Source organism: Pipistrellus kuhlii, unplaced genomic scaffold, assembly GCF_014108245.1.
Source record: "Pipistrellus kuhlii isolate mPipKuh1 unplaced genomic scaffold, mPipKuh1.p scaffold_m20_p_18, whole genome shotgun sequence".
Lineage (NCBI taxonomy): Eukaryota > Metazoa > Chordata > Mammalia > Chiroptera > Vespertilionidae > Pipistrellus > Pipistrellus kuhlii.
Window position 1 is genome coordinate 10,479,728 of NW_023425493.1, and position 25,124 is coordinate 10,504,851.

General features: G+C 47.0%; 1 protein-coding gene across 3 annotated transcripts; it reads left to right on the forward strand.

Moving 5' to 3' along the window:
• Window positions 1–638: 638 nt before the first annotated feature.
• TRAF3IP3 (TRAF3 interacting protein 3) lies at window positions 639–25,124 on the forward strand. Of its 3 annotated transcripts, XM_036442196.2 has the most exons (16): window positions 639–881; window positions 3,714–4,117; window positions 6,761–6,899; window positions 7,050–7,113; window positions 7,597–7,621; window positions 7,886–7,915; window positions 8,004–8,099; window positions 16,147–16,218; window positions 18,550–18,690; window positions 18,800–18,937; window positions 20,235–20,370; window positions 20,932–20,994; window positions 21,639–21,698; window positions 22,832–22,968; window positions 23,676–23,789; window positions 24,850–25,124. In XM_036442196.2, exons 2-16 carry the CDS (start codon window positions 3,773–3,775, stop codon window positions 24,940–24,942), a joined length of 1,653 nt encoding a protein of 550 aa, XP_036298089.1. In that variant the 5' UTR covers window positions 639–881; window positions 3,714–3,772; the 3' UTR covers window positions 24,943–25,124. The 3 variants fall into 3 exon arrangements, 2 of the variants coding, with proteins under 2 accessions (XP_036298089.1, XP_036298090.1); XR_004988698.2 differs by lacking the exon at window positions 22,832–22,968 and having other exon boundaries at window positions 24,850–24,979; XM_036442197.2 differs by lacking the exons at window positions 22,832–22,968; window positions 23,676–23,789.

The following is a 25,124-nucleotide window of genomic DNA, read 5'->3' on the forward strand; positions in this document are numbered from 1 at the left end:
ACAAGGTTACAAAGCTACTCGGTTAACTTATCCCGATCCAGTTCCCTTCCCACTATCTTATCCTGAAGTTCTGGGAATTTCCTGACTGTATCATCTGTAATGGTTTCTTTGTCATGCACACAGATCAGTTTCTTTTCGTTTTCCCCCAAATTTCCTAGTCTGTTGAGTGGAAAATATTTTTAGAAGATTCTACTATTGCTCCCTTCACTACCTAGCCACACACCCTTTCATAAACAAACACACATACACACACACACACACACACACACACACACACACACACACTGTTGCTTCAGCTGGCCTCATATCAGAAATAAGAAAAGAAAAGAAAAAAACACCAATATTTCAGAAGAACAAAAACTCTTTACAATGCCAGGACTGGGAAGAGGTAATTAAAGGAAAGAGAAAAATTAAAAACCTACAATGGGAGCGTCTCATCAAAGAGTTGCAAGATGTGAATCCGACCCAGAGACCCATCCTTGTCTACTCTTGGAAAGGGATCTTAACTTGAAACTATCCAAGAGCTCGGACCAATCCAGTAGCAAGAGAAAGGGTGGCTGGGGTGGCCACTGATGGGAGGAGCTCTTAGGCCCAGCCCTGTCAAGGCCTCCAGGGCTCAGGGGCCCACTCAGATTGTGCCAGAAAGCAAGAGAGAGGAACTGGGGTGAGCAAGCATTGTGGCTTTATCTGTTTCCTGTTTCAGCAAGGCTTGCAAAGAGAAACAGCTCCGAGAATGGAAATGCTAAGGGGACGCAGAGCCATGGATTGAGAGCTTGCACTTGATTCAGCTGCTGTCTTGCCCCATCTGAGACCAGAGCCGAGATCTACCCGGGAGCTGGAAGGCTTTTCCGAGCCGCTTGGGTTGGAGCCTGGGACCCAAGGTAACGGAAGAGGAGTATGTTTTTGTGTTCAGGTTGGGGTCCTCCGACTCTGGGGTGGAACAGAAGACCCTCCATCTCTGGAGCTTCCCTGGGCTGAAGGGGGAGACACAGGAGCGGATGGTGTAGCTTAAGAGCGTTGGGTAACTAAGAAAGCACCCCGCGCTGGTTTCCAGAGCCACTGGCCACAGTGTACAGCTTCTTTCACTCCTCCCTCTGTCCGTGAGATTGAACTAGGAGTGAGTCGATGACAGGATTCGGGCTACCTAGTGTCAGGGGCATAAATTAAGTGAACTTTTGCAATCCTCTTCAAAGCAGAGAGCCCCCCAAACAAGTAGCTGACTTTCGAGCAGCTTCGGTGTAGGCCCATCTGACCTGGCTCACACCGAGAGCTCTGGGCTGGGACATCATTCACCACACACACAGCCAGGAAGTGGAACAGAGACTCAGAAGGCATCTCCCTCTGGCAGTGAGGAGGGCTGTCCCCATCCAGTCTCACGTCTCCCCGGAGCTTCACTGGGCCCTGTCATGCTGCCAAGCGGGGCCCCACAGATGCCAGAAAGCCGGGGAAGTGGCCCAGTGACCTATCTTTGAACCTCTCGGGGACCAGTTCCTTTTTCTTCTACGGCCCGTCACTATGAGGGAGCTGACCCACATGGCCTCTTGGTGCAAGCCATCCGAACAGTCCAGCTGTCCCGGGAGCTGGGCATGATTCTGCTCAGCTGTCCACAGAAGTGCTACCAGGCCTGAGAGCGTGGGGGTCAGGGAATGCTCCCTGCTTGAAGGGGCCATTTCTTGCACACCTCCCGCTTGGGCGACAAGCCCCAGCACCTGCCCCTCAGGAAGAGGAGGGGGCGGCATGTTTCAGCAGATTAGTGCAGACAGCCTGGTAGTGTCCAGAGACATCTTCCCTCAGACTCTGCTCCTCCCCACAGCCCTGTCCTCTTCACAACAGGAAGGGGGAGGATTCTTCATACCCAGGGATCCACCTCCTCTACTTGGCCTGTGGTTACCTGGAGCCAAACAGGGTGGGGACCTCGCACCCCACATGTAATGGTGGAGCGCAGGCTGGACACAGTTCTTCACCCCCATCACTTTGCCTTTCTGCCAGGCCTAACTGAGGAGGTGGCTGTGTCCCGACCACAGAGAAGTCCTTTCTTCTTCTGGTCCAAACCCAGAGGCCAGATGAACCAGAGCAGGAGGATGTCCCCGGACTGGCATCCCCTTCGTGGGATAAACAGCACCCCTTCAAGAGAAAAGGGGGCTGGAGGGTATGGCATTCTTGGTCCTGGGAGCGCTAAGTTAGCCTGGGGCCTTTGTCTTACAGCACCATGTCTGCAGTATCCAAGATCAGCAGGACAGGGGGTAATAATGATCATAGCTTATCTTTATTTACACTAATCTATACTAATAAAAGAGTAAGATGCAAATTGGCCATACCTTTGAGAAGCCCCACCAGCCAATCAGGAGTGAGTATGCAAATTAACCCAACAAAGATACCCGGTTAATTTGCATACACAGGGGCCAAGTGGCCAGGGGTGCTCCTGGCCTTTGGGCAGCATGGGAAAGCAGAAAGGTGGCTCTGGGCAGGAGTAAAAAGGCAGCTCCAGCCATTGTGAGGACAGTGCTGGCAACCAGGGGAAGGAAGGCCCATTCTTGCACAAATCTTTGTGCATCAGGCCTCTAGTTATTTATTATAAAAAGCTGTCATTTGTTGTGTGCTTTATGTCAGATGTTTGACATGCATTCTTTTCTTTTCTTTTTTTTTAAATATATTATTATTGTTTTTAGAGAGGGAGAAGGAGAGATAGAAACATCAATGATGAGAGTCACTTACCAGCTGCCTCATGCACACCCGCTCCTGGGGATCAAGCTGATAATTAGGACATGTGCCCTGACCAAGAATTAAACAATGACCTCCTGGTTCACAGGTCAATGCTCAACCGCTGTGCCACACCAGCTGGGCTGATTGCTGGTTTTGATGGCACAGCCTATGTCTGGGCTAAGAAAAGCAGACTTGACACCATACTTAGTTCTGACCGAGAGGTGAGTCCAGAAAAATAAAACTCTCAACTCTGAGAATTATTGAGCTGGATGTTCTGATGCGGGTTTTGCCAGCACTGGGCCTGTGACAGGTGCTTGGCCAATACTAATCTGAGTTGATCTGCACCTGAGAGTCAGAGCCCTGGTCCGGGCTGGGAGGGGGTTGCCAATGGGCCCTGATTTAGAGGAATTAGAGTGGGGTTCTATCCTGGACTATGCCCAGGACCAAGCTCACACCTGGTTGCTAAGGGCTAAGAAGAAAGCAGTGGGTGCTGATCTGAAGACTGGCCACACCTTGGAGAGGTCTGGGTGTCCCTCCAGGCCTTGAGTAGAGTCACTCGCCTGCTCTAATAACAACCTGGGCCAAGACAGCAGTAAAGATGCTGGTTCGTCCTTTAGATTTGGGAACAGGGAGCCATTCAGCTGGTCCTCTAGGAGTCCCCAAAGAACAAACACATCCCTGCAACCCAAAAGGTGACAAACTCATGATGGTTTTTTATCAATTATTTCTCATGCCCCCCTGATTTAGGGGCAGGGTGAGATGTTTGGTCAACGAAGAAGTGGCTGCCAGAAAGACTTTCCACTTTGCAGAGGGGAAGACAAAGGCCGGAGAAAAGCAGAAGTTAGCACAGACTGGGCCCTGAGCATCCTGACTCTCAGTTTGACATCCTCACCTCCTGTGTGCTTCAGCCCACATGTATATGCTATTTCCGCCCCCTTGTCCAGGGAGGTAGTCATTTTTCTGCCCATCTCCTGACCCCTCCCCTTCTCCTCCCTCTTGGCATTTGGCAGATCCCGACAGCTATTCCAGGAACTGGAGGCCACGCACAACAGGTGCTCAGGAGCTCCTCATGATCAGCCCAGACCCCAGGCCTCCCGCCGCCTTGGCCCGGTGGGCCGAGAGCTACGAGGCCAAGTATGAGCGCCGGCAGGAGACCCGTGAGAGCCGCCGCTGCCGCCCCAACATGACCACTTGCCGCCAGATGGGGAAGGCACTGAGGATCCAGCACGCAGAGCAGCTCCAGAGAGCCCGACAGCAGCAGTTCTTCAGAAGAAGGAACCTGGAGGTGGAGGAGAAAGACAAAGTACAGAATGCCCCGGACAGGGAGCAGAGTCCCTCCAGGAGGACAGGTCAGGAGGCTGAACTCAAGAAGCTCTTGGCTGGGACCAACAAGATCCCTCCCCCCAGACAACAGGTGGGCATGCCTAGGGACACACTGCCCTGTGGGGGGATGGGTGGGCTCCAGGTCACTAAAAAGTCATTTAAATTAAGTCTCTTCTTCCTCTCAGTCTTCTAGTGAGGGTTCCCTTAGCCACTTACTCACAGTGGTTTTTGTTGTTTTCGTTTGGTTTTGGGTGTTTTTTGTTTTTGTTTTTGTTTTTGCTTGTCTATTTAGCTATTTTTTTGTTTTGCACTTGCCTTATAGGGAGGGGGAAAAAATAATTTAAAAACAATCCCACAGCTAATTCTTAGTATCAGTTCAAACACAGGCAATCAACACATCTTCTACATCCTTCATTCATCATTCAGCACGTATTTATTGAATGCCTATTGTATGCCAGGGACCCAGGCCTGTCTTCTGATGACCCTCTCAAAGCACACACACACACACACACACACACACACACACATTTATTCTTCTGTGAACTATGGCACCCACCCACCTTTTCTCTTCCTCTTAGGCCATTCCAACTCAACTAAATTCACTCAGCTAAGACCTCATCTTGTCCAGGAAGCCTTCCCTAGCTTCTTCAACTCTGCTCTCATGCGGCTATTAATCCTCTAAGATTAAATAACGACCCAAGTCTGGCCTGGGAGGAAGCTATGCTGGCAAAAGAAACAGGGTGTGTCAAAATATGACCTCAGCCAGCAAACTATCTGTGTCTTCCCATCCATGCTGAGCATGTTGACAGCGGGTGGGTCTACTGTATTCCCTGGAAACGCCTGGCCTTGTGCCCTGCCCAGAGTAGGTGCTCTGTCGGGGCTTCTTAAGGAGTGGACCTGTTGTCCACAGTAGGAGGTACTGTTCAAAAAAACGATCCTCGAACCCAACTGTAAGATAAAACCAACTGTGTACTTTCTTTTTTTTTTTCTTTCTTTTTTTAATATATTTTTATTGATTTCAGAGAGGAAGAGAGAAGGGAGAGAGAGATAGAAACATCAATGATGAGAGGGAATCATTGATTGGCTGCCTCCTGCACAGCCCACATTGGGGATCAAGCCCAGAGCCCAGACATGTGTCCTGACTGGGGATCAAGCCATGACCTCCAGGTTCATAGGTTGACGCTCAACCACTGAGCCACACAGGCTGGGCAGCAAGGTTTCTGAATGCTTTAGTTGAATAACTATTTAAGGAGAAAAAGATTGGTCCCTGGCCAGCGTGGCTCAGTTGGTTGAGCATCATCCCATGAACCAAAAGGTTGCTGGTTTGATTTCTGGACAGAGCACAAACCAGGTTTTCCGGTTCAACTCCCAGTCAGAATGTATACGGGAGGCAACCAACTGATGCTTCTCTTTCATATTGATGTTTCTGTCTCTTGCTCTCTCTCTCCCCCTTTCTCTCACTCTAAAATCAAATAAAAAAAATTAAAAAGAGCCAAAACCAGTTTGGCTCAGTGGATAGAGTGTCGACCTGCGGACTGGAAGGTCCCAGGTTCGATTCCAGTCAAGGGCATGTATCTTGATTGCGGGCACATCCCTGGTGGGGGGTGTGCAGGAGGCAGCTGATCGATGTTTCTCTCTCATCAGTGATGTTTCTGACTTTCTATCCCTCTCCCTTCCTCTCTGTTAAAAAAAAAAAATCAATAAAACATATATATTTTTTAAAATTAAAAAGATCTGGAAACACAATTAACTAAAGAATTCCAACTGAGCCTATCAGTTATCTAAAGTTTTTTTAAGCTGCTTTGGCTCAGTGGATAGAGCATCAGCCTGTTGACTGAAGGGGCCTGTGGGCTGAAGGGTCCTGGGTTCAATTTCAGTCAAGGGCACATACCCAGGTTACTGGCTCAGTCCCCAGTGGGGGGCGTTTAGGAGGCAGCCAATCAATGATTCTCTCTCATTATTGATGTTTGTATCTCTCTTTCCCTCTCCCTTATTCTCTGAAATAAATAAAAATACATTTAAAGTTTCATTGAGATTGAGTTGGTCTGCATGATTCAGTACCACAGGTATTTCTTAGGCTTTGAGTGTTATGTTACAAGCAAAGCATGCCCTTGACTGGAATCGAACCTGGGACCTTCCAGTCCGCAGGTCGACACTCTATCCACTGAGCCAATTTTGAATATGTCAAAAAGAAAATATAAATAAAAAGAGCTGATTAAATTGTGAGAACTACTACTACACCTGTCTCTACAACTCCCTAGTTTACCTTCTCTTCACACACACCTCAACAATATTTCAGCTAATGCTAAAGGATGGAAGCCATCCCTAGAATACAGAAGGGAGCTTGGAGTTCATCTATTCCAAACTCATGACTCCGATAGGAGACTGAGACTTGGAAAAGGTGGGCTCTGATCCCAGATCCCCTCACTCTCTACTCAGACCCGTTCTCTTTCCATATCACATACTGGCTGTGCAAGTGGCTGAGACCAAGCAAGGTAGATGGGGATTCTAGAGAGCCTCGCTGAAGACAAGCCCAGCCTCTGCTTCCTGGCTTGAGCAGGTCCATTCCTGCCAGCTGAAACAGGGAGGGCAAGAGCAAATAACCATGTAGCCTTGAAGGCTTGGAGGGGTTACTCTGGTCCCCTGGACCTGGAACTTGATCATCAGCTGGAATCAGCTGGAGAATCCTGTCCTAGTGGCTCTAGGCAACCAGCATCCCCCACTTGCTTTCCAGGTGCCAGTGACCAGCTCTGAGGTCTTTCCAACCCAACAACATCCTCTCTCAAGGGATCTGGTCAATCATCTCCCCTCCCAGGCCCAGGGCCTTCCACCACAGGACTTTCCCAGCAAGAAGCCACCCAAACACCATCGTGGTAAGAGCAGAACCTCCCTCTTTCACTGGGGCCTGCAAAGAATCCTGCCATGTCAGTCCCAGCTCACTGGCAGCAGAGGGTCCCTGCCCCTCCCCACTTCCCCCCACTTCTTCCCTCTGGTTCTGAATCACCTGCTCCTCCATCTCTCAGGCACTCAGACAAAGGCAAAAGAAGCACAGCCAACAATTAAGAATGATGCCAGTCAGCAAACCAAGTAAGTACCTTCCGTGTTCCTGACCCCAACTCCTTCACATCCCATCCATTTCTCTCTTCTACATTTTTACGTGAATACCCTCCCCCAGTATGTAGGGAACACAGTGAATGTTCGTGTCCACCTGCTAAAAAAAAAGGGGGGGAGGGCAGCTGGTGTGGCTCAGTGATTGAGCATCAACTTATGAATCAAGAGGTCATGGTTTGATTCCTGGTTCCTGGTCAGGGCACATGCTCAGGTTGTGGGCTTACTCCTCAGTAGGGGGCATGCAGCCGATTAATGATGCTCTTATCATTGATGTTTCTATCTCTCTCCTCTCCTTCCTCTCTGAAACAATAAATATATATATATTTTTTTTAAAAGAGGAAGGTTTGTCCACCCTATTGACTTTTCAGTAGAGAACAGAGATGGAATCAGCCCACCACCTCCTAACCTGTTAGTTTCTTTGCTCCATTGTCATTTTTGTTATTTTTTTTCTCTCCCTAGTTGTGGAGTTGCAGTTCTAGATAAGGTAAGAAAATCTTCACCTTGAAGGGGTTGAATCAGATGGTATACAAGCTGCTCCAAACCCTGATATTCTGGGATTCCATGATGAACTCAGCTGTGGTGGAGGGGTGCCTTCTCCCTGGATGAGCATAGACATGAGGGCCAGAGGGACTCTGTCTGAACCAAGGAAAAAAGTTTCCTCTGTACAAGTCAACTCCGGCTCTGGTTCCATGTCCCGGGACTTCAGGAGAACTAGAGTCTTCTTGACTACCCTTTCCTTTCTCTCTAGGAAATCATCCAGCTTTCCGAGTACCTCAAAGTAAGTAACGTGAACTCTCCCCTCAACTCCTCCATCTGGGTACTCTCTCCTGCCAGGTTAATCTTACCCTCTTGCATTCTGCTTCCAGGAGGCCCTGCAAAGAGAGCTGGTTCTGAAACAGAAAATGGTGATTCTCCAAGACCTACTGTCCACCCTGATCAGAGCCTCTGACAGTTCTTGGAAGGTAAGGGAAATGAAACCTCTGTCTGAACAAAGCTCATCAGCTTCTAAGTTTGCCCATCTCATTCTTCTTTCCATGCCATTCCTACAAAAGTAAGGGTTTTGTGTGTGTTTCCTCACGACTGAAGAGGCAGGAGGTAGAAAATGGTGCTAAGACCTAGTCATCAAACAGCAAATATATGGTCATAGAAAATATATGGGACGGCTCAAAATCCAGGGCCACGAGGGGTAGGCTGTTGTGTATAACCCAGGGATGACCCAGAAACAAAAGGGGCAAGAATCCCCAATTTTTAATTTGTTGGAAGAAGGGGGATCCCAACACAATGAATATTACTAGCTGTGGTAAATGTCAGCTATTTTTGTGTGGCACTCATACCAATATGAACTCCCAGCTGGCATGCACCTACTGCTCAGCCTAGACTGGAATCTGAGGGTGGGAAAGACCCGTAGAGGTCATCCGGTCTGTCTCACTTTGCCCACGAGAAAACAGTGTCAGAGAAGTCAGGTGACTCACCCGAAGTCACACTGCTGGTTAGGGGCAGGACTGAAACTAACACTTAGACCTCCTGATGTCAGCCCATTCATTCAACAAATATTCATAGATCATGTTCTCTGTACCGAGCACTGGAAATAGTGAGATTAATTACACAGGGTTCCTGCTTGCAGAGAGCTTCTGGTTTTGTCAGGGAGTCAGATGCCTAAACAAATTCAGAGATATGAGAAATAAATGTTTCAGTTTGGCTCAGTGAATAGAGCATCGGCCTGTGGACTGAGGGGTCCCAGGTTCGATTCCAGTCAAGGGCACATACCAGGGTTATGGGCCCAATCACAGGTAGAAAGCGTGAAGGCGACAGCCAATCAGTAACTCTCATCATTGATGTTTCTATCTCTTCCTCTCTGAAATCAATTTTAAAAAATTATTTTATTGATTTTTTTACAGAGAGAAAGGGAGAGGGATAGAGAGCTAGAAACATCGATAAAAGAGAAACATCGACCAGCTGCCTCCTGCACACCCCCCACTGGGGATGTGCCCTCAACTAATGCACATGCCTTTGACGGGAATCAAACCTGGGACCTTTCAGTCCACAGACCAATGCTCTATCCACTGAGCCAAACCAGTTTTTGCAGTAAAAATATTTTTTTTAAGAAATGTTTCAGGATATAGTAATATATAAGAAGGAATGAATAACTCTAAAGAAGATGAGAACCAAGAAAATATTTATTTAACTATATATTTATTTAACTAAATATTTTCCAGGCAAATGTGAAAGAAGGAACTATATTTCAGACAGGGAATATGACACAGGCAAAGACCCAGGGGCATTATATAGTCTAGTGCTGTAGTCAACAAACTGCAGCTGGCAAGCCACATGCGGCTCTTTGGCCCCTTGAGTGTGGCTCTTCCACAAAATACCACGGCCTGGGCAAGTCTATTTTGAAGAAGTGGCATTAGAAGAAGTTTAAGTTTAAAAAATTTGGCTCTCAAAAGAAATTTCAATCATTGTACTGTTGATATTTGGCTCTGTTGACTAATGAGTTTGCCTACCACTGTTCTAGTGCAATGAGCCGCCAACTTTCTAATCTCAGGACCCCATTATGCTCTTTAAAAAGATACAATGAAACTCTCCCCCCCCAAAATTTTATATTTGCCATGTTAAAAATTTACCATATTAGAAATTAAAAACAGGAATCTTAAAGTACATATTAATTTTAAAATAACAATAGTAAATCCATTACATGTTAACCTAAACTTCACATTTTTAGGAAAAATAAGTATATTTTTAAAAAATAGTAAAAGGAGTACCACTGCTTTAAACTTTTACAAATCTTTTTTTATAATGTCTGGCTGAACATAAGACAGCTACATTCTCAGATTTGCTTCTGCAGTCAATCTGTTGCAAAACATTGTTTTGGTCAAAGCATATGAGGGAACTCTGACCTCAAACTGATCTGTAGCTGGGAAAGGGAAGAACTCGCTTGAGAAGGTCTCAGGGATTCCCGGGGCTCCTCAGATCCCACACGGAAACCCCTAGACCAGTGTGTTTAGGGAGCTACAGGCAGTTTGATGCCATCAGAGCGTAAAGCACCAGGTGCAAAGAAAAGAACCCACATCCTCAAGGGCCTCTGTGCCCTATAGTCTAGCCCACCACACAGATGGCTTATGCTCAGACAGAAAGAGGAAATGGAGGGCGTGGAACCAAAATGAGATGTTTGCAGTGATGTAAGAAAGATTTCCTAAGCTCAGCCCTCCCTCCTCGCATCCCTCATTGGGCCTGGGTTTGGGTATCTATGCTCCTGATTAAGGAAGTCCTTCCCATCCATACACTAGGAGCCTGGGACAGGCAGCTGTGCAGACCAGAAGGTTCCCAGGGCTGACCTACATGGAGAAGTTTCTCTCTTTTACTCAACAGACAGTTGATAAGTTCCCACTCTGTGCTGGGCCCTGTGCTACCGGGAAAAATGAGGAGCGGGGTCTTTGCGGCTGAGGGGCTCACCCTCAGCAGGGAAGGGAGAGACATGTCATAAACAACCAGCACAATGTGACAAAGCTGTAACAGCGGTGTCTACAAGGTGGCCCAGAGAAGAGAAGAGAGCCATTCTTTGGCCTGAGGTGGAATAGGGCAGGTTCTAGAGGACAGGGACCATGGAGCTGGATTCTGGGGGATGAGGCGGAGTTTACCTGGACCAAAGTGGGAATGGTGATGAGGCAGAAAAAGCAGAAGGGCCAAGGAACCAGAACGGATCCAGGCCGAGGTATGACAAAGCACTGGGTGTAGCAGCGTGTGGCTGAAATGAAGAGATTGTGTCAGTGTGGTTACAAAGATAAGACCAGAAATGACTTCAGACAAGCCTCTAGAATTGTCACCGTTAGACTTTTTCTGTTGAACATAGTATCTCAAACTTACATAGTATACGGACTCCACTTCAGAGGGAAAATACAGATATCTCAGATCCATGAGAGTGCATGTTATCTGCAGTTTGGGAAACACGGCTGTAGACAATAAGCAGGATAGCAAAGGAACTAGGCTTTATTCGGGTTAAAAGTCCTTCAGTGTCACCCTGGCCGGTTTTGCTCAGTGGTTAGAGTGTCAGCCCCCAGACCAAAAGTCATGGATTTGATTCCTAGTCAAGGGCATGTACCTTGGTTGCAGGCTCCATCCCAGGCCCCAGTTAGGGCACCAGAGGGAGGCAACCAATCGATGTGTCTCAAATAATTTCTCTCTCCTCCCCTCTTCCCTCGCTTCTACTTGCTCTGGGGAAAAAAAAAAAAAAACAAAAAATCAATGGAGCCCTGGTTTGGCTCAGTGGATAGCACGTCAGCCTGCAAACTGAAAGGTCCCAGGTTCAATTCTGGTCAAGGGCACATGCCCGGGTTCTGGGCTTAATCCAATCGGGGACTTGCAGGAGGCAGCCAATCCATGATTCTCTCTCGTCATAAATGTTTCTATCTCTCTCCTTCTTCCTACCTCTCCAAAATCAATAAAAATATATTTTAAAAATATATTTTAAAAATCAATGGAAAAAGTATCCTGGGGTGAGGATTAAAAAAAAAAGTCCTATAGTGTCTGGTCCATCCTTAGAAGGAGCTCAATCAATAGCCCTGGAACTGAATTGAAAGTGAGTGATGAGACTGTGTTTTAAAAGGTTCTCTGACAACAGTGGGGACCCTGGCTAGGGGTAGTGTGCGGGTAGTGAGCACTTACAATATCCTACATTAGGACACAATCAGAGCTGGAATGGCAGCAAGCTCGGTGGGAATGGGGAAGGGGTGATAATGGGTAAGAGACATTTTCGAGGTAGACTCTGGGGCAGTTTTACACCACACACTCCAGCAGGTGAGCAGAAGTCCCCCTGGCTGTGGTTTCTCTCTTCCTGTCCCTCCCACTGCTCACCCTCCCCTTCTACATCCTCCCCATCAACCCCCTCGCTTCCTGTTTTTAAGAAAAATAGTCTCAGACTTTTCAATAAAGACTTTTCAGTTACTTTTGCCCCAAAACAAGGCAATTCAACCTTCTACCCCTCCCTTGGAAGTCTCAAGTTCAGTGCAAGGATAGCTCTAGTCAGGTGTATTTGGGGAAAATAATGGGTGTGGCCAGAACAGGACATTCAGCCCAGTTCAGACCTTTATTTTTTCCCATTTGGTCTCTATGAATTGAATCTCCAACTTCAAACGCAGAGATGCTCACAGCAAACTCTGTGAGAAACCCCAAGGATCAGCTCCCTCCATGGCCCCCAGCCTCCAAGCTGATGCTGGGCCTTTTGGATGCATTAGTCCTAGGGTACCACCTAGGGTACAACCTGCAAAGCAAAAGCAGTCCATGCAGGAAAGCAACTTCTCAGAATTGGGTAATAAAAAAACAGGAGTGGGGCACCAGTGGGCTTTTAAGTTCCGCAAAGTAGAAAGGAGATCTTGAGATGACAGCGCGGCCGGGGATTGGCTGAGATTGACAGCCACCTCGGGGAGGGCGGAGGGGAGCTGGGGGCTGGTGCCTCTGCTTCTGCGGTGAGTGGGGGCCGGAGCTTCGGCGGTGCAGTGCTGGTGTGCCTGGAGAGCAGAGGCAGGGGAGAGCCGAGTGATACACGGGAGCTGAAGTGATACACGGGAAGCTGAGTGATACACGGGAGCTGAAGCCCTAGACCGGCACCAGGTGTGTATGGCCTCCACCTCGCTCCCTTCTCCAAACGGGGGTACTGGACTCCCTGAGCCCTGGGCTCTGGGGCTGTGACTGCCCCAAAAAGTCCACAGCAGGCCTGTAACAAGTGCTTCTCCCCACATCCTGTGGGGAGAGCTGGGGCTCAGACCAGGAAACTACATGCCCCATTTGCAACAACTTGGCTGCAACTGTCCTGCCTGCCTTGGGGAGTCTGTGCAGAGCTATAGGCAAGAGAGTTGTTGTGTTTTTAAATATATATATTTTATTGATTTCTTACAGAGAGGAAGGGAGAGGGACAGACAGCTAGAAACATCGATCAGCTGCCTCTTGCACACCCCCTACTGGGGATGTGCCCGCAACAAAGGTACATGCCCTTGACCGGAATCGAACCTGGGACCCTTCCGTCCGCAGGCCGACGCTCTATCCACTGCTCACCCTCCCCTTCTTCCTCCTCCCAGTCAATCCCTTCGGCTGTTGTTGTCGTTGTTGTTGTTTTTATTCCAAGATTTGAGTGGCCCTTGATCCCTGATAAAGGGGGTTCTGCTGCATTGTGTCACATTGCAAGATGAATGGCAACGTAACCCGGGGTGTGGCTAAGATACAAAAACAGTTGGAAGAGGTAAAATATTGAGTTGAAACCAGAGTAAGGGAGGAGAGAGGAGCCACCGAAAAAGGGTAGGACACTGGGGAAAATGTAAGAATGTTGCCGTCGGTTGGTCTGTTTTCTTCCCAAGGTCTAGCGAGATAAACCTTAAACCCGTGGGCTTGATTGCAATCTGCAGAGCAGGAGCTCAGGCCGAGGAGAACTCTGCAAAGTCGGAAGATCTGAGGCAGGAGATGCGGGTGTGGAGGGCGTGGGTTTCAGGACCTGTGCCCTGACAATGCACAGGCCGCCCTGGGGAATGCAGCCCTGGAACCAGCTCTTCTGGAGCCCAGGACAGTGGAGGTCTTTGTCCAGCTCTGTTATCGGCCCCAAAGCCCCGTGGTTATTGTACTCACGGAATCCCTGCCTCTCCGCTCTCACACGAGACGCCAGGGAAAACACCAGTGGCAGGAGGCACTTTGAAACATTATTTTCGGCAAAGCCTTTTGCTTTTGCAAGGCCCAGCTGAGTGATACAGGAAGCAGACAGGGCACCTGGCTCCCCGGGTTAGAAGAATCAGTCTAACCTTCTAACTGTCTAATACCACTTCCTGCCTCCCTCAGGTGCCCTGAGCTCCCTGGGGCAGGGAGCGGGGGGAAGGAGGGGGGGGGCGCCTCAAAACAGAGTCCCCGCTTCAGCCCCAGGAAACCCTTAGGGGCATTGGAAATGCGCCTAAGAGGAGCCCGGGCACTTCAGGCCGGAGGTGGAAGAGGCCTCACAAGTGTCCCTCCCACAGGGCCTGGCTGGCAAAAGCATCAGTTACTCCTAAGAGACCCATCCTTGCCTTTGGGAAACTATTTCCCCATGGCACCCTCCCCTCTCCCCCACTCCCTCCTTAAGTCAAGTTCAGGGCTGGAAGACCAAAACCCCTAGCTGGGGAAAAGAGACGAGCCTACAGGTGGCAGCAAGGAGGTTGTTAGCTCCTGAGCTCAAATGTTGAGAAGTGGAGGATCAGATAAGGGGCCCTTCTGCCTGCTTTTCTCTACCCTCGCTCTTGAGATCAGCATCCCTCTTGCAATGTCCACCATGCCCTTAGGCAGACCCAGTGATGAGTAAATAGAATGTAGCTTTCTGGAAAGTCCTTCTATTATACCACCCACCCCTACACACACACACACACACACACACACACACACACACACACACACTGTATTAACATCTCTCCTTCATTTCTTTCTTTCTGTTTTGCCACATATACTTTATTGGGACAAAAAACACAGTATGTGTATATTGTTAGTAAAATCACTTTTCAAAAGTAAAACCTTCCTCTCCCATGAACATCCCCCATAGGACCTTCTCCAAAAACATAACCACTGTTAGTTTCTTACAATTCCTTCTAAGCATGAGGGCTGAGGGGGAGATACATAAATAATCTATACAGATGTCTTTATGTATATCTGTCAAAAAGTCATACACATATTTAATAAAATATATATATTATTCATAATTTTCTGTACCTCACACTTACATGTAATAATGTAGTTTGAAGATATTTACATACCAACACCTACAGATCGACTTCATTTTCTTAAAGTATCTGGGGCATCTTTGCATAACTAGTAAAGCATCATTCATGCGTCCAGTTCTCCCTAAGGGATACTTTAATGTATCAGTCTTGTTGACTCTCATTTCTTGCTTTCTTAAAGAATTTCTCATTTTGAGTAGTGAGGTGACGGGATGGGGGTGGGGAGACAGTGAGGGGACTGTATAAGTTTGCTAAGGCTGCTATAACAAAGTACCAAAGACTTACTGAATGGGTTATCCAACTGAAATGTATTTTCTCACAATTCTGGAGGCTGGAAGTCTGAAGTGAAGGTGCTGACAGATTGGTTTTTTTTCCTAAGGGGTCTCTCCTTGGCCTGCAGATGCTGTCTTCTCCCTGTGTCCTCACACGGTCTTCCCTCTGTGTATCCTGATGTTCCAGTCCCCTCCTCTTATGAGGACACCAGTCACACTGGAATAGGGCCAACCCTGATTACCTCATCTTAACTGCCTTTTTAAAGACTCTTTCTCCAAATATAGTCAGATTCTGCGGTACAAGGGGTTAGGATGTCAACATAGAAATGGGAGTTCGGAGTGGGGGGGAGGAAAGAGGCACAATTCAGCACATAACAAGGGGTAAGAGAGAGAATGTATACTCCCCCTAGGAGAGCAATCCCCTATACTTTAGAAGTAAAGGTCCACGTACAAGACTGAGAGCAGGTGAGGAGTACACAGGTGCCCAGACAGTCAGAAGAGAGGTAACGAGGGCAGGAAAGGACAGGTTCCCTTAAGAAAACCCTGCTAGGATCCCTGAGCCATTTGATAGAGAAACTCAAAGTAGAGAGAAGACGTTGGGGGCCAGTCTGATTCTTCCTTTTCCTATTCCAGAAAAAGAGGAATCAATCCTCTTCTACCAAAAAAAAATCCTTTGTCATCTTTCCTCTTCCCTACTTCTTGAAAGAGTTCAGTTTGGCAAACATGTAGCATAGGCCATGTCGAACTCAATCAGAGAAGGGGCCAAAATCTAAAATCCAGCCTAAATCACGTTCCGAATGGTTTACTGAACACTCATAAACTGTCATTGTGATGGAAACGCAGTGGAGTGCAGTGATGACAGCGCGGTGCGGGCCACATTGCAAGGCCTGGCGGGACGGATTTGGCCCGAGGGCGTTGTGTTTGACACATGTGTTCTAGACAGTAGTCTGGGAATACGGAACCAAACATTTTGTACATTTTGGCCCAAACTCTTTTATTCATCCCATTTCTTCCAGGGACAGCTCAATGAAGACAAATTGAAGGGCAAACTGAGATCCTTAGAAAACCAACTGTACACCTGTACCCAGGTAAGCCTTCCGGAGAGCACTTCTAGCCCAGGAATCTAGAATTAAAGGAGGATGCTTGAATCTCAATCTTATGCTCTAGAAATGCCACCAGATAGAGATGAAAGCACACCCTCCTACTCACCCAGTTCTGGCTTTGCTATTTTCACTTTGATCCCCAATACACCACGTGTCCACGTTCTTCATCCTCCTCTCCCTTTCTCCCAGTGCCCTTCCCTTGGCACCCTGGGGAGGAATCTCAGCACCAAGCACTTTGCCAGCTCCAGGACAACCTGGAGAATACCGGGAGCTATACGGAGGAGCCCGTAGTAGGGATTCACACCACCCAACTAGGCCTACACAGGTCCCAGTTTTTGAACAGTTGAGTTGAATGTTATCATGAAATTTTTCAAAATTCTTTTCATCCCATGGGCAATTTTCATCTTGTAGCAACCTGTGGACAATGTTGTAAGGCTGAACTCTTGGCTTCCCTGTGGCATTGTTATCCAGCTTCCGTAATCCGAAGCTTGATTGGCCTGATCTTGGATTGCAAGAGATAGAAAGAAACCAGCTTTCACACTTCTGAAGTGATGTGTTTCTGATAAGTGGGGACAATGTCAAATAAGAGAATGAGTTGGAGCAGGGAGATTGCTCCTATCTGGAGTTAGGGAGATAAGGTGGGCTTGGCCACTCAGAGGAGTTTATGGAAGAGTCTATTGATTGGCTGATCCACAACTTTAAACTTTCAGTATGACCTCTTTTGTCAAATTCTAAATTATAAACTAAATTGTGCCAACCACTCATAAGAGACCGACATATAATCCAGAATGCCAATGCGTTCAATTTCAATGGAGGATAAAGCTGTCCAGCAACCAGCACATTTAAGTCCAATAATGGGGACATTGCCATGTATGACCTCAACCGATAATTCCTGGATATGCTTTCTAATGAAAATTCTAAGAGCATAAGACCCATTCACATTTGAAGTCCAAATTTTCAGGTGATTCCAAAGCTAAATGGGAATTTCATATGGATCCCTAAATTTGCATTAACTAGGTTACTGCTTACCCAGTGGGTAATCCAGAATTGACAATAAAAGCAACCTGTGTTCCCCAAAATCACAGAGCATAAAGGAGAAAGGCTTTGCTCAGTGGATAGAGCATCTGCCTGCAGACTGAGGGGTCCCAGGTTCGATTCCTGTCAAGGGCATGTGCATTGGTTGTGGGCACATCCCCGGTGGGGGGGGGCATGGTGCAGGAGGCAGCTGGTCAATGTTTTTCTCTCATTGATGTTTCTAGCTCTCTATCCCTCTCCCTGCCTCTCTGTAAAAAATCAATCATATATATATATATATATATATATATATATATATATATATATATATATTTTTTTTTTTTTTTTTTTTTTTTTTTTTTAAGGTGAAAGGCATGGGGCCCTGGCTGTGCTGCTCAGTTGTTTGGGGCATCGTCCATTACATCAAAAGGTTGTGGGTAGAGTAGAAAGATAGAGACATGCAGGAGATACTATGTGAACACTAAAAAGAGCTACCTAACCCATAATGTTTGGGGGTAAGATAAGATTTAATTTACATGACTCTTGGGTTGAATCTTGAGCATGAGTAGAAGTTAACCAGGTGAAAAGAGTGGGTAAGGATGCTCGAGGGCCTAGAGTCTAGGCAGAAGCAGTTCCATGGGCAAAGGCTATGGCTTGGGAAATGTGTAAGCAGCTCAGCTTGGGTGGAGGAGGCGTAGAATGAAAGCCCCGGCCTATTAAGTAGGGACCACGCCGAGGGATTTGGACCTGGTCCTCAGGACCCTGGGAATCCACTGAGAGACTGAAACAGGTTGTGACAGGATCAGATTTACATTTTAGAAAGAACCTTATAGCTGCGGCACTGAAAGAGTTTGCATTGACTCATAACATTATTAGAGTCTGAACTAAGGGATTGGTAGTAGGCTAGAGACAAGACAGGTGTGAGCTGTAAAGGAGCTTAACTTGACAAGATTGATGACCAATTGAATCCTGGGAGAAAGCAAGAGAGAAATCACGGCAACTCCCAGGTTTAGAGCTTGGGAGATGGGATTGGTGATCATGCTGGTCACTGAGATACTGGAAGCCAAGCCGAGAGAAAGGAGCCGATTTAGAAAGCTTTGCCAACGGCCCTGTTTATTATCTCCGCTCGCCTTGCACGCCACCTGAGGGACTTTCCCTGCGGGGCTCTCCCAGGGAAGAAAAACTCCACCAGATTACTGGTATTTCTGCCCTGTGGGCAAATTCTTTTCATGTCAGTATCCTAGCTCAGGATTGGCACACGGAAGTTCAATGTGTACTTGTTGAATTGCATCAAATTTGCAGAAATATTCCCCTTGGGGGATGAAGAAGGTGCTGATGGAGATGGAAGACCAGAAAAACAGCTATGAGCAGAAAGCCAAAGAGTCACTGCAGAAAGTGCTGGAGGAGAAAATGAGCGCAGAGCAGCAGCTGCAGAGCACGCAGGTATGGGGTGCTGCATAGTGACTGCAACTGGGGACCCAGGGCGGTGCTGGGAGTCAGCTGCACAACTCCCAGGAGCCAAGGTGCCACCCTCTCCCTTGCTCTCCCTCAGCGGTCCCTGGCTCAGGCCGAGCAGAAATGTGAAGAGTGGAGGAGCCAATATGAGGCTCTGAAGGAAGACTGGAGGGCCCTGGGGACCCAGCACAGAGAGCTGGAGAGCCAGCTCCACGTGCTTCAGTCCAAACTGCAGGTACCAGGCCCTGGAGGTGGGGAGGAGGGGAGGTGGGGAGGTGGGGAGGTGGGGAGGTAGAGAGGTGGGGAAGTGGGGAGGTGGGGAGGTGGGGAGGTGGGGAGGTGGGGAGGTGGGACAGGGGGTGGGGTTTAGGGGGAAGAGGGTTTGCAACAGCAGTGATGAGAGAAGCGGCTCCTGGACTGGGGGCCCCAAAGGCAGTTGAGAGCATCTGGCTTTTGGTTCCTCATTCACTGCCCACTTTGTCCCAGACTCACTGTTTTGACTCTGAAATCTAATGTCAAGGTTAGCAAGGACATTTGCACTGCCCACGCAGACAAACGAAGTGTTCGTTAGAATGGCACCATCCGAATGCAAAGGGCTGAAATATTCATCGGCCTACTGTCGGATCCCAATCCAACCTCTGCACCCATCCCAGGCCAGCATCCGATTCAGAAATGCCCGCTACTGGCACAGAACAAATGCCATTAGTTTTCTTATAGGCTGGGTAGTAACATATCCTGCCATGTCCTTGGCATTCTCAAGGGTACTATCATTTCTGATCTGCATTACCTTGGAGAAGTTAACCAACCTCAAGCCTCAGTTTCTTCATCTCGAAAATAAGTAGCTCTATCATAGGGTTGCTAAGAGGGGTAAATGGTGTATCCAGGCAAAGCACTTAACACCATTCCTGGTATATATGAGCCCTCATAATATTAGCTGTTATTTTCCATAGATTTTCTCTTACTCGGTTTAGAATTGTGAGGACCCAAATCAAAAGGTTTATCTAATTTTCCTGAAGCGGGGATCTGAATACAGTTCCCTTGATAAGAGGGTGTCTTATCAAATGAGTGAATCTACTGACCACTGCATTGCATCACTATCTCAAATCACTTACAAAGTGACTCTTACAAATCTTTATAACCTCAATTCTTTGTGAAAATGATGCTACAAAAAAAAAATTGGTAATGCTAGGATGAAATGTAAAGATAAAGTGAAAACATCTAGAAAAATGATGATTTGGTATTCCTGAATTTGGACATTTACTATATGAGCCCCTTGTGAATATTTAAAAAACAACAACAACAAATATATATTACAAATAATGCATATATATATATATGCATTATTTGTAATAAAAGGAATAGAGCAGAGCAAACGCAAGATTTTTTTCAAGTCCCTATGTTTCTATTTCTCTAGTATTCCTATCTCTAAAATTCTACAATTTCCTGTAATTTTCCTCTTCCACGGGATCTGCCCCCCACCCTCCACCCTAGCACTGCCCGGCCTCTGCATCGGCCCCTCTTCCTCCCTGCAGGGAGCAGACAGCAGAGATTTCCAGATGAACCAGGCTCTGCGACTTCTGGAGAATGAGCACCAGGAGCTGCAGGCCAAGATCGAATGCCTCCAGGGAGACAGAGACCTGTGCAGCTCAGACACCCAGCACCTCCAAGGTACCCTCTCCTCAGAGGCCTCTGGCTGAGTGAGACCAAAGGAGCTGGATGGAGAAAGGGACTTCGGGCGGTCTCTCACTGGTTTGTTTAGTTGACTTTAAGATCCCATTATACCTTAAGGGATCTAAATGACTGAATCTAAATGACTGAAAACTGAGTTGGTGGCACTAGCGCCTCTCGGAGTGTCAGCTCTTTTCCGGCCCATCCCTCTGGGCCAGACCACAGCAGCTCCACACAAGTCACATGTGTCCAGGCCACATTCCAGATTTGAAAGGGAAAGGCCAGTTGAGAGGTTTCTGAGCTGAGCAGTCAGCTGAGAGGACCAAACCAGGGGCAAATAAAACACTTTCATGCACCCATTTGTTAATGCAAATGACATCCAAGGGGCTTTGGTTCTGGTTTGCCTCTTCAGAAGCAGGAAAGCAGAAGGAAGGGCAACTTGCACTTGACACATATCAGAGGCCACGGGCAAGGCGGTGCCTGTTATGAATTTCCATCCTCATGTGTCGAGTGCATTAATCTTGGGTTCTTCTATTTTGGTTTGTATTATTTCCCTTTTAGATCAACTAAGGAGGTCGGAGGAGGAGAAACTCGCCCTGGTGACCCAAGTACAGCAGTTGCAGAGTAAGTTCCCTTTCCAGATTCGAAAAGTAGCACGGATGGCCTTCCGGTCAGTGTTCCTGGGGGCTCTTGCCCCATGGAGAAGGGATTGGGGTCCAGTCTTTGGCAGCTCCCCTATCTCAAACATCCCTGTTCCATGAAGGGAGGTCATTTACATAGTTCTTCATACGTTATAGATTAGCCTGTCCTTTTTTTTCTTTTCTACTTTTTTTCCTTCCATGCCAATGATAACCACCTATTATCATGGCAAGGTTGGTTCTTGCTGAGGGTTTTGAGGGAAGGATCTGTTCCAGGCTACTTCCCTTTGGCTTGTAGCTGCTGTCTTCTCCGTGTGTCTCTTCACATGTCTCCCATTGATGCATGTCTGTGTCCAAAGGTCCCATTCTTATCAGGATGCCAGTCATATTCGATTAGGGCCACCCTAATATCCTATGTTAACTATTATAGATTACCTCTGTAAAATGCCCTACCTCCAAAAAGATCGCATGCTGAGATCCTATAAGTTTTGACTTCAACACAGTTTAACCAACTTAACCAATAATAGATGGGGAAACATCTTTAATATTAAGGTTCTGAGCAAAGTTCTGAAAAGCCACGCTTTGCAGTAAACATACCAACACAGACACGTTTCTTGTCTTTTCCAACAGGTCTGCTTCAGAGTCAATCCTTACAGCTTAAAGAGCAGGAGAAACGCTTAATAAAGAAAGGTCAGCAAATTTACTTCCACGAATTCTAAGACTTTGCTCTTTCCGTGCCTGCCTAGAGGCCATGCCTACATGGCCTCCTACATGGCCTCCTGGAGTCCCATCCAGTTCTGGCATCTGTTAGGTCAGGGATCTGGGAAAGCTTTCTAAGGACTGATCACTGGCTCTGAGCACACTTTAACTAGTTAACCTCCTACCCTGAGAGGTACGTAAACTGTGAAAAAGAATTTCCACTTCCCCTGAAAACATGTCTGTGTTGAACATTTCAATAAATTGATTTTTGAACTCAGGATTGCATGTCAATTTTTACACTTGACTTTCCAAATCACATCCTACTTCCCCCCTTCTAAACCATGCTGCATGCAAAAGTTACCTCAACTCTCAGCCCTCAAGCTTCCTGAGAATCCATCATTATACGGAGGGGCAAAAACTCCTCACTTACCACTACACAAGGCCTTCTGTATTCTCATCACAATCACTGGGTAAATGTAAGGCAGAAATTATTACACCCACATAGTATGGATAAGAAAATGAAGGTCTTGTGGCCACACAAATTAAAGACATAGCTAAGACAACAAAGCAGAATTTAACCATTTGTCCAATGGGCTCTTCAGAACACTAAGACTGCCAGGTGGGTGAAAAACCATTTTTAACCACATGAGGATGAATTCTAGGATATGACTGCCTTCTCGTGACTGAAATGAGAACAGAAGGGAAGGGGGTTATATTGAAGCATCCAGCAAACCTACCAGCATAACTAGAAGGGATGTGACCCCCTAACCAAAGAAATTGGAATAAGAAATATACTCTAAAAGTAACTGGCATTAGACTAGGAATACAAAGAAAAGTAAGATGCCAGCCTTGCCCTCAGTGGGGCTCAAATTCCAGCTCTCTGTCCAGTCTAAGCAGGGTCCCAATGGGAGTTCTTTAAAAGTAGAGAATTCCATTCAATGGAATGGAATTCTCTACTTTTAAAGAACTTTTAAAGAATTCCATTCCATGAAGGCTAACCAAAGACAGGCCTTCTCTTTCTCCCTCCCCACCCTTCCCCTCACTCCCAGGGGTCCTCTCATTGGCAGGGCCCTCCCTCAGAGGCTCAGGCCTCACCATCACTGAGAATCTGGCTGCTTTTTTAGATCAGGCTTTGTCTGAGCGGAGTCCAGAGCCCTCCCATAACGAAGTGGAGCCTGAGGGTACAGGGAAGGAGAAAGACTGGGATTTCAGAGACCAGCTGCAAAAGACGACTTTGCAGCTCCAGGCCAAGGAAAAGGAGGTGAGAGGCTGAACTCAGGTAGTCGTGGGGGGCTCAGCCTACAGAGATAGGGAAAACGTTGGAGGCATCCAGAGAGCAGGGATATTTCAACACCAGACCTTGTGATTGGATGCCTCCAGGTATTCATTTGACCGTAAAAAACTGCCTTGCTTTAGGGTTAGTTTGTCGATTGTTTTTTCTACCTCATACAATCCTCATTCATTTTATTAGCTGCCTTTTAGTAAGTCAACCTAAACTCCAACACGCTTAATGAACATTAACTCCTCACATTAACTTTGCGCTACCCTGAGTATGTTAAAACTTTATAGTCTTTTAAGGAACAAAACTCTTCCTATCTACAAATTCACAGACACATAGCTTCAGCTACTGACCAAGAGCCTTGTACTGTGGTTACTTCCAGGCCTACAGTGCTGTAAGAATTTCATTTTGTTGATGTCCCCCATTTACAAAGCACTTGCACACTGTCACATGAAAGCACATACTTATATAACACCTATAAGTAACTAATACATAACATGCATTATAATCACGCATGTAAATAAACCCATTCCAGACAAACTAGGTCACATAGCAAAAGGCAAACAGAAATCACTGTGAAAAGCTGGGAAGGAAGGAAGGTGGTACAAATTCCAAATGAATGAATGGGTAACTTACATGGGGCCCTCTCCTTTACCTGGCCATGACCTTGGTGGTATTCTCCCCCACAGTGCAGAGAACTGTATTCAGAGTTAGACAACCTCAGTGATGACTATCTTTCCTGCCTGCGAAAGCTGCAGCACTGCCGAGAAGACCTGAACCAGAGCCAGCAGCTGCCACCCGGAGTAAGAGCATGATCCTCCCACACAGCCCTAGGTGATGGTGGGACTGTTCCTCTTTTAGCCAAACCTTCTGACCAGCCTGTCCCATTCAGCTTGGTTTATACAGAAGTATAACAACCATTTAAGAAACACTGGCTTATGCACCCCAGCTTAATTTTCATTTGTTGTTGTTGTTAATCCTCACCCAAGGATATGTTCCCATTGACATTAGAGTGGGAGGGTGGAGAGAGAAGCATCAATGTGAGAGACACATTGATTGGTTGCCTCCTGCACACAGCCCAATGGGAACATGCAACCCAGGTACATGCCCTTGACCAGGATTCAAGCCCACAATCCTGCTGTGCACAGGACAACACTCTAACTACTGAGCACACCAGCCAGGGCTTTATTTTATTTTATTTTTTTTTTTTTATGGAACAACTCTTAAGCATGAAGGAACTTACTATTAGCTAAAATATGAAATGGTGGGGTTTTTTTGTTTGTTTTTTATATTTTTATTGACTTTTTACAGAGAGGAAAGGAGAGGAATAGAGAGCTAGAAACATCGATGAGAGAGAAACATCAACCAGCTGCCTCCTGCACACACCCCTACTGGGGATGTGCCCGCAACTAATGTACATGCCCTTGACCGGAATCAAACTTGGGACCTTTCAGTCTGCAGACCGACGCTCTTCCACTAAGCCAAACCGGTTTCAGCTGAAATGGTGTTTTTTTGGCCTATTGAGTGTAGTGGCAAGGACAGAATGAGGAGAGAAAATGTAACAAGGAGTATGAACAGAGAGCAATACAATTTTGCTGAGTTATTTTCCACCTTTGATTGGACTTGTATTTAAGTATCTAGCCACAGCGGGCTGTGGTCCCCTGGGCCAATGATCCTGGCAGGTGGACCAGTGACTACCAGCAAAGTGGTTTTATCCCAAGGCAGGTAACAGAGTGATAGAGAAAACCTTCCCCTCTTCCACCAATAGGAGTTCCCCCGGGGCCGGAAAGGGAAGGAAATTGGTTTTCACCTGTATCTTCTCCATCCAACCCATGGTTCTCTTTTCTCCCCCTCCACCCTCAGAGGCAGTGTGGCCGATGGCTCTCGGTGCTGATCCTGATGATTGCTATAGCACTAGCAGTGTTCCTGGCCAACAAGGACAGCCTGGTGATCTGAATAACTTGTGACAGCTGCCTTGGGTGAAAATCAGAAGCAAGAAAAAAAAAAACTCAATAAAAAACTCAGGTTTAGATACTTTTAAGTGTGGGTTTCCCCAACCCAACTGAGATTTCTAACTTTATTATTTTTTTCCACTTACTGTAAAATAAACAAACTTCGCCTGACTATCTCTGTTCCCC

What these genes read in the sequence shown, in the direction of transcription:
- TRAF3IP3 (XM_036442196.2), top strand. Translation starts at nt 3,773, where the DNA reads ATGATCAGCCCAGACCCCAGGCCTCCCGCCGCCTTGGCCCGGTGGGCC. An exon ending in GAGTTGCAGTTCTAGATAAG is followed by an intron (nt 7,622 to 7,885) that starts GTAAGAAAATCT and finishes CTTTCTCTCTAG; the next exon opens with GAAATCATCCAGCTTTCCGA. An exon ending in CCTCTGACAGTTCTTGGAAG is followed by an intron (nt 8,100 to 16,146) that starts GTAAGGGAAATG and finishes CATTTCTTCCAG; the next exon opens with GGACAGCTCAATGAAGACAA.